Below are 15406 nucleotides of genomic sequence, written 5' to 3'. Positions count from 1 at the left end.
TTCTAATATATACTAATAGTGGATTTCACACGAGCATTAAAAGATGATCTTGATAAAAATCTTTCCATAAACTTCGTCCCCAGTTGGCGGCTCCGGGAAAAAGTGCTACGAATTGCTCTAAACCAATTAGAGCGTCTACCTGTGCCTGAAAAAAGAATTCCGTATCAAATATCGCTTTAGAGCTGATTGTAATCTACAGCACGCCTTTGCTAAAAGCCTGCATCAGACTGAGCAACTGAGGAGACAATCCATCTAAAGACATTATCCACAGCCGGAAGCCAGACTGTCTGGTCTGGCTCGGGTTCGGACTCATCTATTTATGTACGTGCGTGATTGCGAGAGAGATAGAAAGTGCATGAGAGCAGGTCTTAAACTTGCTAGGTGAAAGGAAAGCCCTAACCTAACATCACTAGTACATCTCATCAATGTTTGTTTGAGGAATTTTCTGCGACTATCGGCATGTTCCTGCCACCACGGGCATCCCGAAATAGCTCTGTTAATGCGAACCGGGAGATGTGTGTGCAGATGTGTGTGCTTCACAAGAGCACCACAGAAACCTGGTAGACCCATCTCCACATCCCTTATCAGCATGCGCCCTGCGTATCCTTGTCGGCATGCCTACGTAGAGCACACACGGTCCCATTGGCTTGGCGTTTGCTAATGGATCCTGCCATTAGTTTGGCTGTGTAATTAGGAGCAGCATGGGGTTGAATAGGCTGCTTGTTTACCTGAGCCTCCGCAGGGTAAATAGCACAGCCGAGGCAGGGTAGACTGTGAATACAGGAAGAGAGCAAACACAATGACTGCAAAAATGCCTCAGCCGCTTAAATGCCTCTAAAGGACTCCAGAGAAATGCATTCAGCTTTTGGAATGTGAAAAAAAACAAAAACAAAAGACATCCAGGGAAATTCAAGAGCAGCATGTGAAATTCTGTTTAATAACTCAAAAAAATATATATATTAAAAAGGAAAAATGATTTCAGCTGGTTATTGTGACACCGACCACAATGCACAAATATATGACAAATGAAGCTGAAACAAATCTGTCCACACTGTCATCATGGTAACCAACTGTGATGCAGGACGCTCTCATTCTCCCTCTCTCACTCAAAAAGCAGTCTTACGTAACACAGACAATTAAGTATCCGGCTTTCTCTCCATCCTGATGGGTACGACTGACAGAAGGCCATAAAGGCAGGACGTGCTGCTGACAGCAAGACAAAGCAAGCAGCAAAGGCAGGCAACCAGCTGTGCACATTTTATATATATATATATATATATATATATATATATATATATATATATATATATATATATATATATATATATATATATATATATATATATTTTTTTTTTTTCTCTCTCTCTCTCTCTCTCTCTCTCTCTCTCTCTCTCTCTTCTCTCTCTCTCTCTCTCTCTCTCTCTCTCTCTCTCTCTCTCTCGCTCTCTTTCTAGGCCTATAAAATTATTTTTAAATAAATTCCATTTAAATGAAAATTACCTAAAATATCTTTAATTAAAATGCTTCTAAATATTATTGACTCATGCAGAACAAACATCAGCAGTCTTCAAGTATACATTCTACACAAACGATTTTGGCTCTCCTTAATGATCTGGTTAACAATTAATCCGAGTGTCTTTTGAATAAACACCTTGAGCCATCCCATATCCTCACACACACACATATATAATACCTGATAATGTTCTTATTGTGATATATAATACAAATATACTGAATAATATAAATATATATAATAGAACCATCGCACCCAAACATAGCATTAAATAAATCAAATGTCAAAAACCTAATTACTGATTCTGTTCTATATATGACATTTTATATATTCTAAATAAATCATTCTATTTTTTTTTATTAGATTTACTGAGCTTAAAAAGCATATACAGATTATTTTTTTATTTTTTTTTATTTTTTACAGAGAATCAAATACCTGAGCAAGGAAGTGTAAATACAAAGCTTGATATTACCAGGAATACATTGCAAAAACAAATAAATAAATAACCAAACAAACAAACAAATAAATTGATAACTCAATAAATAAACACAATAAAAAAACTTTTCAAATTAATTCAATTATTATTATTTATTTTTATTAATTAACATTATATATTTATGTATTTATTTTTATGTATAGTGCTTTTAACAATAGAAAAGCTGTGTTACACTAATAAATAGATTGCGACTATAAATTTTTGCATTATAAATTAGTGCCTGTAAATACGACCCTAATGAGCAAGTCATTGGCAACAGTGGCAAGAAAAAACTCTGAACAGCAATTTAATGTTTTTTTTATAATGCTATAATTTTATAATGTTCTCTCATAATGCTGAGACACACTCTATTTTATATGAAAATACGGTTCATGAAAGGAGAAAAAAGGGTTTTATTTCAGTTTCTACCAAATGTCTAAAATCTGACTGGTCAGTATATAAAGATTCAGAATCTTTTAATTTAAATAAAAATTTTGATATAAAATTTTTTGTTTTTAACATTTTTATAAGAAAAATGACTTTCACATTAATATACTTGTCATTACAGTGGAACCCACTTATCTCGACCTCGGTTAACTTGCCAACCCTATTAAGTCGACGTTTTTGAAGTTGAACCGCCAAATTCTCGCTTTGTCTAAGCATTTTTTAATCGGTTATGTCGTTTTTTTTATGTCGCCGAACCCTGATATCTCGAGCACAAGGGGGGAAAAATTTCCCACTTAACGTCGGTTATGTCAGGAATCCCCCTGCCACGCCCCCTTCCCCAAAGCACGCTGCTTCTTCTCCCGTGCGCTCCTCGCAGTCATGCTGATCACACACACCTGACTCCCATTCACTCACTCATCCCATCTCCTATTTAAGCCCCTCACCTCCACACACTCACGGTTCGTTATTGTTCGTGTATGATCGTATGTGTTGGTTCATGGCGGTTTGTGTAATCGCGTATACGTATCCCGCTACGTACCCTTCTTCTCGGACTCCGCATTCTCTCAACGGCCCCCCGGATTACCCCGATCCTGCTGTTTTCCATGTTCACGCTGTCTGCACCACGTTTATCCATTGCTGCCAAGCGCTGCGCTTTCCATAGCGTGGATTATTATACTTATTTTGTAAGAATTTTAATAAACATTGGTGCAGATGTCAGTGATTGTACTTTGTAACAGTCAGACATGTTTTTCAATAAGCTGCTGATTTAAAGACCCTCCCTAGTGGTCTTTCCTTGTCAGTGATGCATCACTTTAATAATAACTCATTTAAAAACTACTTTATAACAAAAATGTGTCTTATTGCACCACATTTTAGTCTGTTGAGCTGAGACAGTTTATTTTGATTGTACACAGTGATAAGGCATATGGTAATAATCTGATTCTCAAATACAGATAATATTTATTATCTGAAATAAAAAGGTATAGAAATGAAGATTCTCTCTCGGGTAAATGAACAACATCAGTGTGAATCGAGTCACGGGAAGTGTGAAATTAAAGATCACCCTCTGTTTCTCTGTTTGTGTTGTTCAGCATTGATTTCTGATGTTCAGTATGTTAAAGGGGTTTTATTTGGCACGCAACAAAAAAAAAAATCTGAGGTTTTGTGGACAAAAAAAGGACTGTAAAAGCGAATCAAAAACTAATTGAAAACAGACGCACAAGCATTTGAGCTTAACAGGAGATTTTGCATTAAGACAAATAAATCAGACGTTTGTGTTTATTCCACTACAAATCCCTCATTCTACTCATTCTCCACATTATATGTAGAAGTCTTTGACATCATGCATAAAATAGCATGTTCATCATTTTGCTCGTAATTTCTTTTAAATGAATGCAGAACACGAATGTCTGCTGATAGAACCTTAAATTTAAGCTTAAAATTATGTTACAACTAATAGGCTTAATCTTTTTTTGGCTTCATAATAATCTTATAATGAAGGTAAAAATGTATATTTATCAGTATTCAAGACAGTATTCAAGATTCCCTTGTCCAAATAATGTTTGCAGTTTTGAAGCGAAAATGAGCAAACACTCAATCCAAAAAGGTTCTGAAAAAATAGGACCTCAATTACTATGATATCAGGGCAACAATGTAATAAGCGTAGCATTATAAACGATATGATACCACAATGTAATCCAATGAAACCCCACTTGCAGTGATTTACATCATGCTAACCGAGGAATACTTTTGCCTCCTCTGATCCATTTTATCACACAAATTGAATTTCAATTGCACTATGCCTTTAAGGCTGTCAGTGCACCAAATGATTTCTGCCCCTCAGGCTGCCCACAGGGTTGTTGAGACCAGCTGAGGTTGGGTTCAACCTGAAAGCCGGCAGTCCCGGTGTCAGAGCAGAGTAGACTCAGCGGACACAGCTCTAGGCTTCGCACAGCAGGAGGGACATAAAATGTGAAGGCCGTAAAAGACCGTCTGTTTTCTGGCTTTGTGAGTTTTATGACACCTGCATTGTCCTGATGCACCACATCTGCAGGGATTAACCTTGCAGCTCACTCATGTGAACCCAGGTGAGGTATAAGCCTATAAGTCACACACACTGCCCTCAGGGTCACATATCATCATGAACAAGGAAAAAATCAATGGCACAAAAAACCCTGTACAGGGTGCTGCAGGACAGACAGGACTCCTATAATGCTGTAGTGGGATTTTGTTTTGTAAAACCATTTCTGTGTGAACATTTGTGTTAAAAGAATGCACAGGGGTGGAGCAGTGAATGGGTAGCAATGCAACATTGCAACAAATGTTTGTAGGATTACCGTGACTCTCAGGGCTGCAGAGGAGGCCTCCTCAATTGTGGATGAAGCTTTATCCATTGTGGTGGTGCCAGGCATGCTGCGCCGACGGCCCAACCGTTCAGAGGGTGACTCTAAAATTTGAGAAAAATGGTTAATTCCACTATTTTATGCATTATTTAGTTATATACCTATACTGTACAGTATATGACAGAAAACACTGCTCTGTGGAATTGATTATGCTATTATCAAAAATGAAGTTAGAAGCCTGATTGCAATACTAAGCATAACAAATGTCAAGTCAAGTCAAGAGGCTTTTATTGTCATTTTTAATGTAAAATAATAAAATATATTGCATTCATTACCTGAACTGTGAACAATCTTTACAGGGTACTATATAGTTATAACCTGTGTCCAGCATACTGACATAATCTAAAGCAACACATACTCATATTAATCAAATAAACTTTTGTATTTTTTTTATTCGGTATTGAAATACAGGACATTGCTTTCAGCTAAATGAAAAGAGATCAATAATGAAACCAGATTCGACAAGCCGAAAATGGTCTTCTAGCCTGACTAGTTAGAACCAACTGCTTGTGAATGTTCAAAAGCTCTTTAAAACCAAACACAATCAACTTGACCAACTTGGGTTCGGTGAACAGTTTAATCAAGGTTTTTCAGTATAGCAGAGACTGTGGAAGTTTAGCTAGCACTCAATGATATGTTACATTAAAGTGTGTTTTTTACATACTACTAAACCCTTTCCTTGTAATTTAACAACTCATCTGAGAAAAATTGTGATATTCCTGATGAATCTGTCCTGTTTATGACGTCACTGCACCTTTTCATCGTACTTTCCAGCTAAGTTTTTAGCAGCAGTCATGTGTTAGCTTATACTCTGTATGCATATTTTGCTAGCAGTTAAAGTGTATGTTTTTTAACTTTCCCATTTTGTGGCTTAAAGTTCAGCAAACAACATTCTAAAATATATATAGTATTTTATATATATATAATATATAGTAATGGTACTTTAGAGCAAGCTGCCAAGAAGTCGGTTTCATCTGTAAGCCTCAAGAACCATCTGTACTCCAGGAGCACCTTGTCATGGCTGACCATGAGCTGTGACCCCATCATACTAACAAGCTAGGATATACCTAGCAATCCATTTCAGTGTACTTGTGGATGAGATAACAAAATGCTCTCTTTCTTTCCGACTTGTCTTATGCTCAGCTCTATATGTTCAAGTTGCCTAGCAACTGTGTCCTCCTTGCATTAAGCACTTGAACTGTAATATTCAGTAAGGCTACATTATTAGATGTTTTTTTCTCTGCTATGCTTCATCATAGACACTTGTTTACAGGTTAAACTTCAAAAACCTCCTAATAGTTACACAACAGTTGCAGGGTACACACTTGATCAATAATGGCTAATCATGCTATTTTTGTCCCTTAAGTCTGCCCAGCCTTTGACTCTTTAGGTAGGGATGAGGAGAGTAAGAGCAATTACTTACACAGAAGTGTATAAAAAAATGTGAGAATGTGTGAAGCCATTCCAAAAACCAGGATCTATAAAATGTATCCTTTTACATCTTTCTGCAGATTTTCAAAAAACTTGCTCTGCCCCGCTGACTTCCCCACTGCAAGAGATAAGACACTAATGAGATTGGGGACTACAGTTTGCTGGCTTTCGCTCTCGATTTCTCTTGTTAGAAGGATTGTTTTGAATAACACTGGAACAGAAGAAGTGATGCACCAAGAGAAAGGAATATAAAAGAAATTCTGAGTAAAAGATTTTATATATTTTGAGTTTAAAGCCTAGCAAAGCCCAAGCTGCCACTGCTGTGACCCTGACCATGGCCCTTAACCATGAACCTCTTAATTGTATAAATGTAACTGATTCTGAATAATGCTGTCTTCCAAATGTCATATATGTACTGTAAAAGGACTTGACGTGTGTACCTCAAGCTCTTTCCAGATATGTTGTGGGGTTCAGAAGTTTTAATAGTTTGAAAAAATTTGTCCAAAATCTGTCCACAGTTTTTATGCTTTTTACCCAAGAGGTATTTATACCACAATTCTGTCGCATTCTCAATTCTGAACATTCACAATGTGCTGATTCATTTTCTAAAGAATTGCAAGGCAAATCTCCGGGTTTTCTTTATATAATTAATTCACTTGTTACTTGTAATACGTTACTGTTTCCATAGTAACAGGTAACGGATGCTCCACATAAATGGGCTACAGAAAAAAGTGTTAACATGTTGCCATTTTCTGTGAGAAAAGGAATTTATTTAACACGAGTGTCAATATATTTTAACAAGTTAAAGATCAAGCTGTAACCTTCTCTGACAGTCTGGGATGAATGGTTTTACATTTCGTGTTTTCACAAAAATCACATGCTGTTTTTTTGTGTTGGTAACAAGAAACAAGGAACAAGGACTTGATGCATCAATAACTGTTTATTGGTTTTATAACACGTGATAATAAGAACTAACCTGTTTCATGGAGAATGTACAGTATTAAATGTAGCTATTAAGGATTAAAATAACCATGCAACTCCATTAAATAAATAACCATTGCTAGCATTGGCAAGATGTTTATACAAAAATCCTTTTTATATTCCTAGAAAGCATTCCCAGTACTAAGCCTTTCCATTTCACTGCCGGTTTGGGTTGTGCCCGTTTTTATTCAATTTAATTCAATTCATTTTTATTTGTATAGCGCTTTTATCAATGAACATTGTCTCAAAGTAGCTTTACACAGATAATGTGGTGATAAAGAATGAATAAGATGTTCTTTATGTGTAAGTTATTATTATTCACAGCAGACGCCCAGTGTAAATCCTGCTAATAACTTTTACAATATGGAAAGAAAACATTTTGTTTGTCAGGACAAGCAGACAACTTTGATATCAAGCTTCTGTGACTTGTCTTTCAAACCGATGCAGAAGTTTGCTTAGTAGCAATTGGTAAAATAATTAATGCTATATTGTTTTTTGCATGATTTGCATGCAATTAGTGATGCAGCCTAATAATAGTTGTGTGTATGTTGATTTAGTTGTATTAGAGGTGACACAATGGGGAACACTGATGACTCCCTGATTGATCCTGAGTGTAGGTTACATTCTGTTGAGTTTTGTACATACTCCCTTGGTGTGCATGACTTCCCTTTTCATTGATTGGTTTGTTCTGACCACCTAAAGAACATTCTGGAAGTCCTGAAATGTACTGGCCTCCTATCTGGGGTGATCCTGCGATTCGCTCTGGATCCACCACAAACCCTGACCAGGATAAATTTGTTACTGAACAACTGAAATGATTGGATAAATGAATAAATAAATAAATTAAGAAATGATTTAATGTAGTGCACCCCATCCATCACTTCCCATCAATAAATAAATTTGTGATTAGAATAAAATGATTTTTTTTTTTTATTGTAATTTGCTTTCTGTATTGACTTTTGAAAGTTCTTTTGGAGAACACTGAAGAAGGTACAGTACAGATGTTCTCAGTGCAGTCTAAAAATACCCAGCCCTTATAGCTATTATAAAGCTGTAGAATATTGCATGAGTTGCATTGCAAGGCTGTTCTGTCATAGTACTGTGTAAATGTGTGTTTCTTTCAGCATTCCCGCAGTTCTTCCTTTCAGTACACGAACAGATTGAAATGCATGGGAAGAAGATGCCAAGCAACAACTCTTGTTTATCATCTTAATTAGCCCGGCTGCTATCGCAACATCTTAATCTATATGCGCAGTGTGGTGTCATGACCAGTCTGGCACCCCTTGGGCCTGAATGCAAACAAAAACGAATAACGAAACGCTCCTTTCGCACAAATATGATGTTACATAACAAGCGAAGAAACACTTGCGAACATTTCGTCGGGACGACGCAAACAGCCAAGCACTTTAATTAAATTTCAGACTGCGCGACGTGCCGAGAAAGAATGTCCAGCATGTAAACACACGTGTCCAAGATTTCACAGAAACCTAACCGTGCTGCAGATGTTTTGCTACATGCTCCCATGTGATTAGCGTGACACCGATATTAGCATGCATGGCTTTAATTGGTTCCACCGTTCTATTGTCATTAAGCCTCTCAGTTGAGACAGATAAAGTTCTGTGCAAATGTGAATCGTTAAAGGGCAATTAGAAGCAGGATAAGGCCGTTGAGCACTTGCAAGCTTCCTCGCGTAATGAGCAGCGACAACGGTGTCTAAATGTTTTTGTTTTTTTTCCTCCCAGGTAAAGCGATTCTTTTTAGCTTCTTCTCACACCAGCCTGCTAATGCAACCACTTACATCATGTTTACCCACATCAAACATGCTCACAACACAGGAATAGTTGAAGCTCTGTGTTAAAAGGGAGTTGATGTCTTGGTTTTTTTTGTTTCTTCTTTAGAGTGTACTTGTTTTTTACTTCAAGTAAAATGTTGCAATAGCAACCAAGCTTTTTGGAATTTATATTAGGACCTATTACTCCCTATTAGTCAAATGTGAAATTAATATGTTGATTATTGTACTGTTTGAAACCATTTGAAAAAGAAGGTGATGAGTGGTGTGTAGAGACCACATACATACGAGTGCTATTCAGATCGTCATTCAGAATACTTTGTTATGTATATATATATATATATATATATATATATATATATATATATATATATAGATAGATATATAGATATATAGATATATAGACACTATGATGCATCGGTTACAAGTTGCCATTGTTTTAACATATTTGCATCGGTAAAATCTATATTTAGATATAATTATTAGAAGATGTGGTATACTTTGGAAATTGAACAATATTTTCTATGTAGATCGATTTCTCAAGCACCACTGCTTTTACATAAATATGATGTATAACTACAAAGACCGAGGCGTGTCCTGAGAGTCACATGGACTACAGATTAACATGGCAGAGGTAGAGCTGCATCTTTCTGGAGACAAAACAGTAAAAAAAAATGGCTTTATTTATTTATTGTTTTAGTTTTCATTACACTTTAAAGGCTTGTTTTGTGAGTGGGTCATGTGTTAGAAGTCAGAAGGCACTAAAGTAAATTTAGGATTTGCTGTCTGTCTGAACCAATTCAAATAAAAACAAACTATCTGTACCGTATTGAATTTCATAGCATGGTATTTTTTCCATTGAATCGCATTGTGTTGAATCAAATCGAAATCGGATCACACTGCATCGTAACATTGGTAAATCGATCGCATCAGTAGCTGCTTATGTATCTTTAATGTATCGTATCGTTGGCTATGCATCAAGATGCGAATCACATCGGCCTCAGTTATGTAGATGCACATCCCCACCGTGCACATACACACGCACAAATAATAAATCATTCATTCATTCATTTTCTCCCGCTTATCCGTAACTCGGGTCGCGGGGGCAGCAGTCTAAGCAGGCCCCCGCCTGCTGCCCAATCCTCACAGCAGCGTCCCTTACGGTCCCTCCTGCAGGTGGTGAGCACACGGGAAGGCGGCCCCACGTCACTCCGACGTCACGGACCTTGATATTTCCCTCGTAAGGGACCCCCGGAGCATAGAGGGTTAAGGGCCTTGCTCAAGGGCCCAAGAGTGGCAGCTTGGCGATACCGGAGCTTGAACCCCAGACCTTCCGATCGGCAGCCCAGCGCCTTAACCGCTGGAGCCACCACTCCCCCCAAATAATAAATATTCTTATTTTATTATTTTATATTTATAAAAAAAGTAATTAGTAATATGGTTTCCATCCTCATTATTTTCAAATACAATTTTCTTTTTTTACCAATTCTTTTTATATTGCTTATAGCAAATAGGTATCATAGAAGAGCTCCGGCAGTTAAATCTGGATTTTTTTATAATGTGAACACAATGAATAATAAAAATTTCTGATATTAATAAAATAATGCAAACGCTTCATTACTGAGCTCTCCATCTTCTATCCTTACAATTCACTTGAAGCTATTTAAATGTGTGTGTGTGTGTATATATATATATATATATATATATATATATATATATATATATATATATATATATATATATATATATATATATATAATAAAATCTCTCCTAGGGATAAATGATGTCTCAGAAAGAAAAGCCTGTCTCCTTCAAGGGAAATATTTTCTAAGCATTTTCTCACCATTTCATCATTTCCAAGTGGTAAATGAATTAAAAAAAAGAATTTATTTTAAGACAAACTGCCATTGTCTTCATTTGTTCATATCTTTTCATTTCTGGTAGAGACGAACCACGTTGCCTCTTCGAAGATTTTGTAGAAACATGTCGCAATTACAGTGTGTGAGAACAAAGGAGCGAGTAATGCCACACACGCGTTAATCACGCCGAGCTGGGGCGGCTTCGCGAGCCATCCATCAGTAAACAGCAGCACAAATGCCTGCTGCTAGAAGCCCATTAATCTCCTCTGATCAAGACGCATGACCCAAGAGAAGTAGGAGAGAAAGACGTATAGAGGAAGTGTGCAGTAGGACATGCTGGATCTGAGCAAGGGTCAAGTCATTCTGAAAATAATTGCAGTGCAATTACGTCACGGCTGCCCAACAAGGCCATAGCTCACACTTGGCTCATTGCACTTAAATGCACATGGCCTCTCTTTCAAAGGCAAAAATGGCATTGGTTTATGTATGATTTTAAGGGATTCGATTTATGATGTAAATAGATTTCTGTGGTATATCATTTTTATGTGCATGTGTATTTGTATAGCCAATGCACAACCGAAGTCTAAGAACTAACTGATAAACAAACTCCTGTTTAAGAATGAAAATGTAATAACCTGAGGTTTTCTGGAAGGAGATGAGTAATAGTCTCCAGTGTTACCTGGATATATAAGGAGGTCATTCTAAAGATCATGGTAAAGTTTCACTTGGTATGGGATAGAACAAAAGCAGAAATACCCATGCTTATCCATTTGGAGCTAAAGAATTGTCCACATACTCCATCACAACACAGCGGTTAAGAAGCTCTAGTCCAGTGCAGTGAATGCAGCAGGCAAGAAGAATGAGTAAGAATTGAGCAGATGGGTGCTGCAGTGATGTGAGTACAGCTCAGAGCTCAGTGTAAGCAGCACATTGTTTTGAGGGATGGCGCTTAGGCAGGAGGAATGTTGCCTTGTGGACAGGCGCAGCTGTTGCAGCACACGGCAAATAAAGAAGGCAAATATACTTGTCTTGTGGGAGTCATTGCTGCTAAGATGGTGAGGAAAAAAAAGATGTAGAAGAAAAACAGGCTCTATATATATATATATATATATATATATATATATATATATATATATATATATATATATATATATATACATATATTATATATGTGATTAATAGCAACTTAATCGTAAATTTTTATCCATTCTAAATGTACCTTACATTAAAGGTTTTTAATACTCTAATCAACCTGACCATGGACAAATATTGATGCTTTATGATGTATGTTTATTATTAGTGAAACCAAACTCAACATAGAGTATGAAGGCAAAATATTTTTGTAAATGTTTTAAAGTAATTATGGTGTTTTAACTGATGTTAATCATCAGGACATCAAACGGAACTTTTGCTATGTTTCCACACGGACGGTTTAAATTGCCGGATGTGCGCATCATGGCGGATTTTGGTGCTGATTTGAGACTGTTCATCAGTAAAGCAAAATATTTTTTCATTTTTTTCATTTCTTATATATCTGAATAAATGTGAATGAATATGTGTTGCATTGAAGGTTTGAAATTCGGCTCCTATATTATTATTTATTTATATTTATAATAAAAATGGTCAAACAGATGCATTAATCGCATGATAATAAAATGACTTAAAATGGATTTGTGTTAACGTGTGTATTATATATATGAGAGAAAGAGAGAGAGAGAGAGAGAGAGAGAGAGAGAGAGAGAGAGAGAGAGAGAGAGAGAGATATTTTTTTGCATAATTGTCACACTTATATGAATCAGATACTGACTCCAACTAACTAAGATATTTGAATATTACACAGAGATAACCGGACTAAATACAATTTGCAATTTTTATATCGTGATTCTTGTCCAAACCTGCTTGGCCTTTGTGAAAAAGTAACTGCCTCCAATTTTACGGTTCAATATAGAAGCAAAAAAACTGTTGAAATGCAAGATGTCAGATGGTTGTTTGATAGAAGGATGCTATTATGTACGGATGAACAGTAGCCCTTCGAATGTGGATTTAATAAATGTATGAGTTTTTGAGGAGAGTGAAACTACTATCGGAGCGGTTACAAAGAGTTATATAGAATTATCTAGAATTTACTGACACCTTTATGATCAATCAGGATTGCAAATACAACACCACTGTGGTATAACCGGTAGTGATAACAGGTATGTTGGAGAACAATAACTGTTTTGTTGATTTAAAAAGTCCTTTAGCAGTGTTTGGCTTCACACACAAGAGCTTTATTTTGTACAGTGTCATTAGACAAGCAATTTTACGAACAAACAAGCGTAGTGTGTGCGAGCTCCCTGCAGCTGGAATTAGCAGTGCAGCAGAGCGAGCAGATGGGGAACGCAGCATTGAAAAGTCAATTACTCCAGCTGGATCTGGCCTATTTTCTCACTCGATCACATACAGCAATGTAACTACTTAACATCAAAGAGACGTCTGCTCTCGTCAGTCATTAGGCCTCGTTCTTTTACTGTATACAGTACACACGCTTCCAAACGTCTTCATCAGGTTTAAAAAGTACAGGAACTTTTGGTGAGGTTTAACAATGGTGTTTTAATGCATTGTGAGTGTGGTATGAAGCGTGGAAATGAATCGAATTTTTTATTCATCTTTGAGGGGTGTGGACAGTCTGAGGGAGCAGAGTCAATTAAGAAGAGGAGAAATTGCATTAATTTTAATCTTGGAAGGAATAATGTATATATACACTTGCATTTTAGGTAGATATCACAATATGATTCATAAGCTTTAAAGCACTAGATTTGGACTGTGTTTATAGAGATTTGTGCTCATTCAAAGGCGTTAGAAACGTCAGATACTGGTGTAGGGTGAGGAAGACTGGAGTGCAGTCAGCGTTCCAATTCATATAATGGTGTTAAATAGGGTTTGAGGTCAGAGCCATACAGCAGGTCACTCAAGCTCTTCCACTACAACCCATGAAAAGCATATGTTCCTAGTTGGTTTTGTGTCTTCTAGTTTAAGTGATGGGAAAATACAATTCCACCACATAAAGACATCCTATACAATTGTGTCTATATATACAATAGATAATGTTAGTGGTAAATGCAATGTTGAATATGATGGTATAATGGAACATTCTGGACTGGATTCACTTCACAGTCTAGATATCTACATTCATTTGATTTGAAATTCTGAGAAGATGGTTATATATATATATATATATATATATATATATATATATATATATATATATATATATATATATATATATATATGTGTGTGTGTGTATTATCTATATATGTGTGTGTGTGTGTGTGTGTGTGTGTGTGTGTGTGTGTGTGTGTGTGTGTGTGTGTGTGTGTGTGTATATAACAGGTCAATCTAACTAAGCTGACTAACTCAGTCCTGCTATTTACAGTGTATTTGGGACATCAGGACCTGCAGTGCCCATTCCTGTATATTTATAGAGCTGGGAATTTTTAATAAAGGTCATTGTGTAGCAATTTATAAAGCTTTTTTTTTTGGAGGAAGAGGACGACTTCACAAAAGATAAACAGCAATTTATTTTACATTATTTGTTTAAATTGACACATGCAGTGTATTTAAACTAAAATCAAAGGTACTTTTAAAATAATTTTTCAGTATTGTACATGCGCAACTGTTGCCTCATATTGTATGAAACACAGACACACAAAAACACACTCAGACACAATGGCTGAGGAAAGCTCTAATCAGTGTAGTTGTTGAAAGAAATGTATCCCCTGAGGTGATAAGACGAGGAAAGCAAGACTCTTAGGAGCTGTGTTTAAGTCTCAGCAGAAGAGACCATGGTGTGCTGAGAGAGAAGAGAGACACTCAAAGAATACAAAAAACAGACTGAGGGGAAAAATAAGCTAGCCAAAATAACAACAAACCTACAACTGAGCAAAAATGGTCTCTGAAGTAACATTGTGGGTGTTTTCTTTAATGTGAGCTAATTCACTACAAAATTAACAAGTAATTATGTTGTGGTTACAAGGTACCAAAGTCTAATCTTCTGCAATTCATGAAATGAAGCCTGTGTAGACTCATTGTTTGTGATGTATAATATAGAAAGCCAATGCACTGTTGTGTCCTGTCTGCCTCAAATTCTAATGTGTCGTGCAATCTAAAATGCTTTTATACACATCATGATTGTAAAGAGTTGGTGCGCAAAGTAGTTCTTTAGTATTTTGTATTCTTTCTTTTGTACTATTGTAGGTAAACTCGAGAGACTGTTTGTTTGTGAAACTCCCAAAAGATTCACTTAAGTGATGTAGGCTGAAGATACATCTATTCATCTTGATGGATTCATGACGTCTTCGTTCTCTTTTTACATGGCAAACAGCCAAACGAACGAGGTCAGAAGCAATTCTCACACTGTTCTAACATCTTTGAAATGCCAACATTACAGGAACACTTCAGAAACTATGCATGCTACATCCACTCTTACCACTTTAGAGTCCTCCTTCATGCTAAAACCTCCTACACTAC

At 36.5% G+C, this 15406-nt stretch overlaps 1 protein-coding gene across 7 annotated transcripts in view; it reads right to left on the bottom strand.

The window, feature by feature from the left end:
* dab2ipa (DAB2 interacting protein a) overlaps window positions 1–15406 on the bottom strand; it is a 112822-nt gene that overhangs the window by 58850 nt on the left and 38566 nt on the right. For all 7 annotated transcript variants that reach the window (XM_083555202.1, XM_083555204.1, XM_083555206.1 and 4 more), the window contains one exon: window positions 4772–4881. In XM_083555202.1, the coding sequence (XP_083411328.1) occupies window positions 4772–4881 (110 nt within the window). The remainder of the gene's footprint in view (window positions 1–4771; window positions 4882–15406) is intronic.

The sequence above is a fragment of the Silurus aristotelis genome (genome assembly GCF_946808225.1).
Source record: "Silurus aristotelis genome assembly, chromosome: 11".
NCBI classification, from domain to species: Eukaryota; Metazoa; Chordata; class Actinopteri; order Siluriformes; family Siluridae; genus Silurus; species Silurus aristotelis.
Note: the sequence above shows the minus strand (reverse complement) of the source record. Positions and strands in the feature narration are given on the sequence as shown.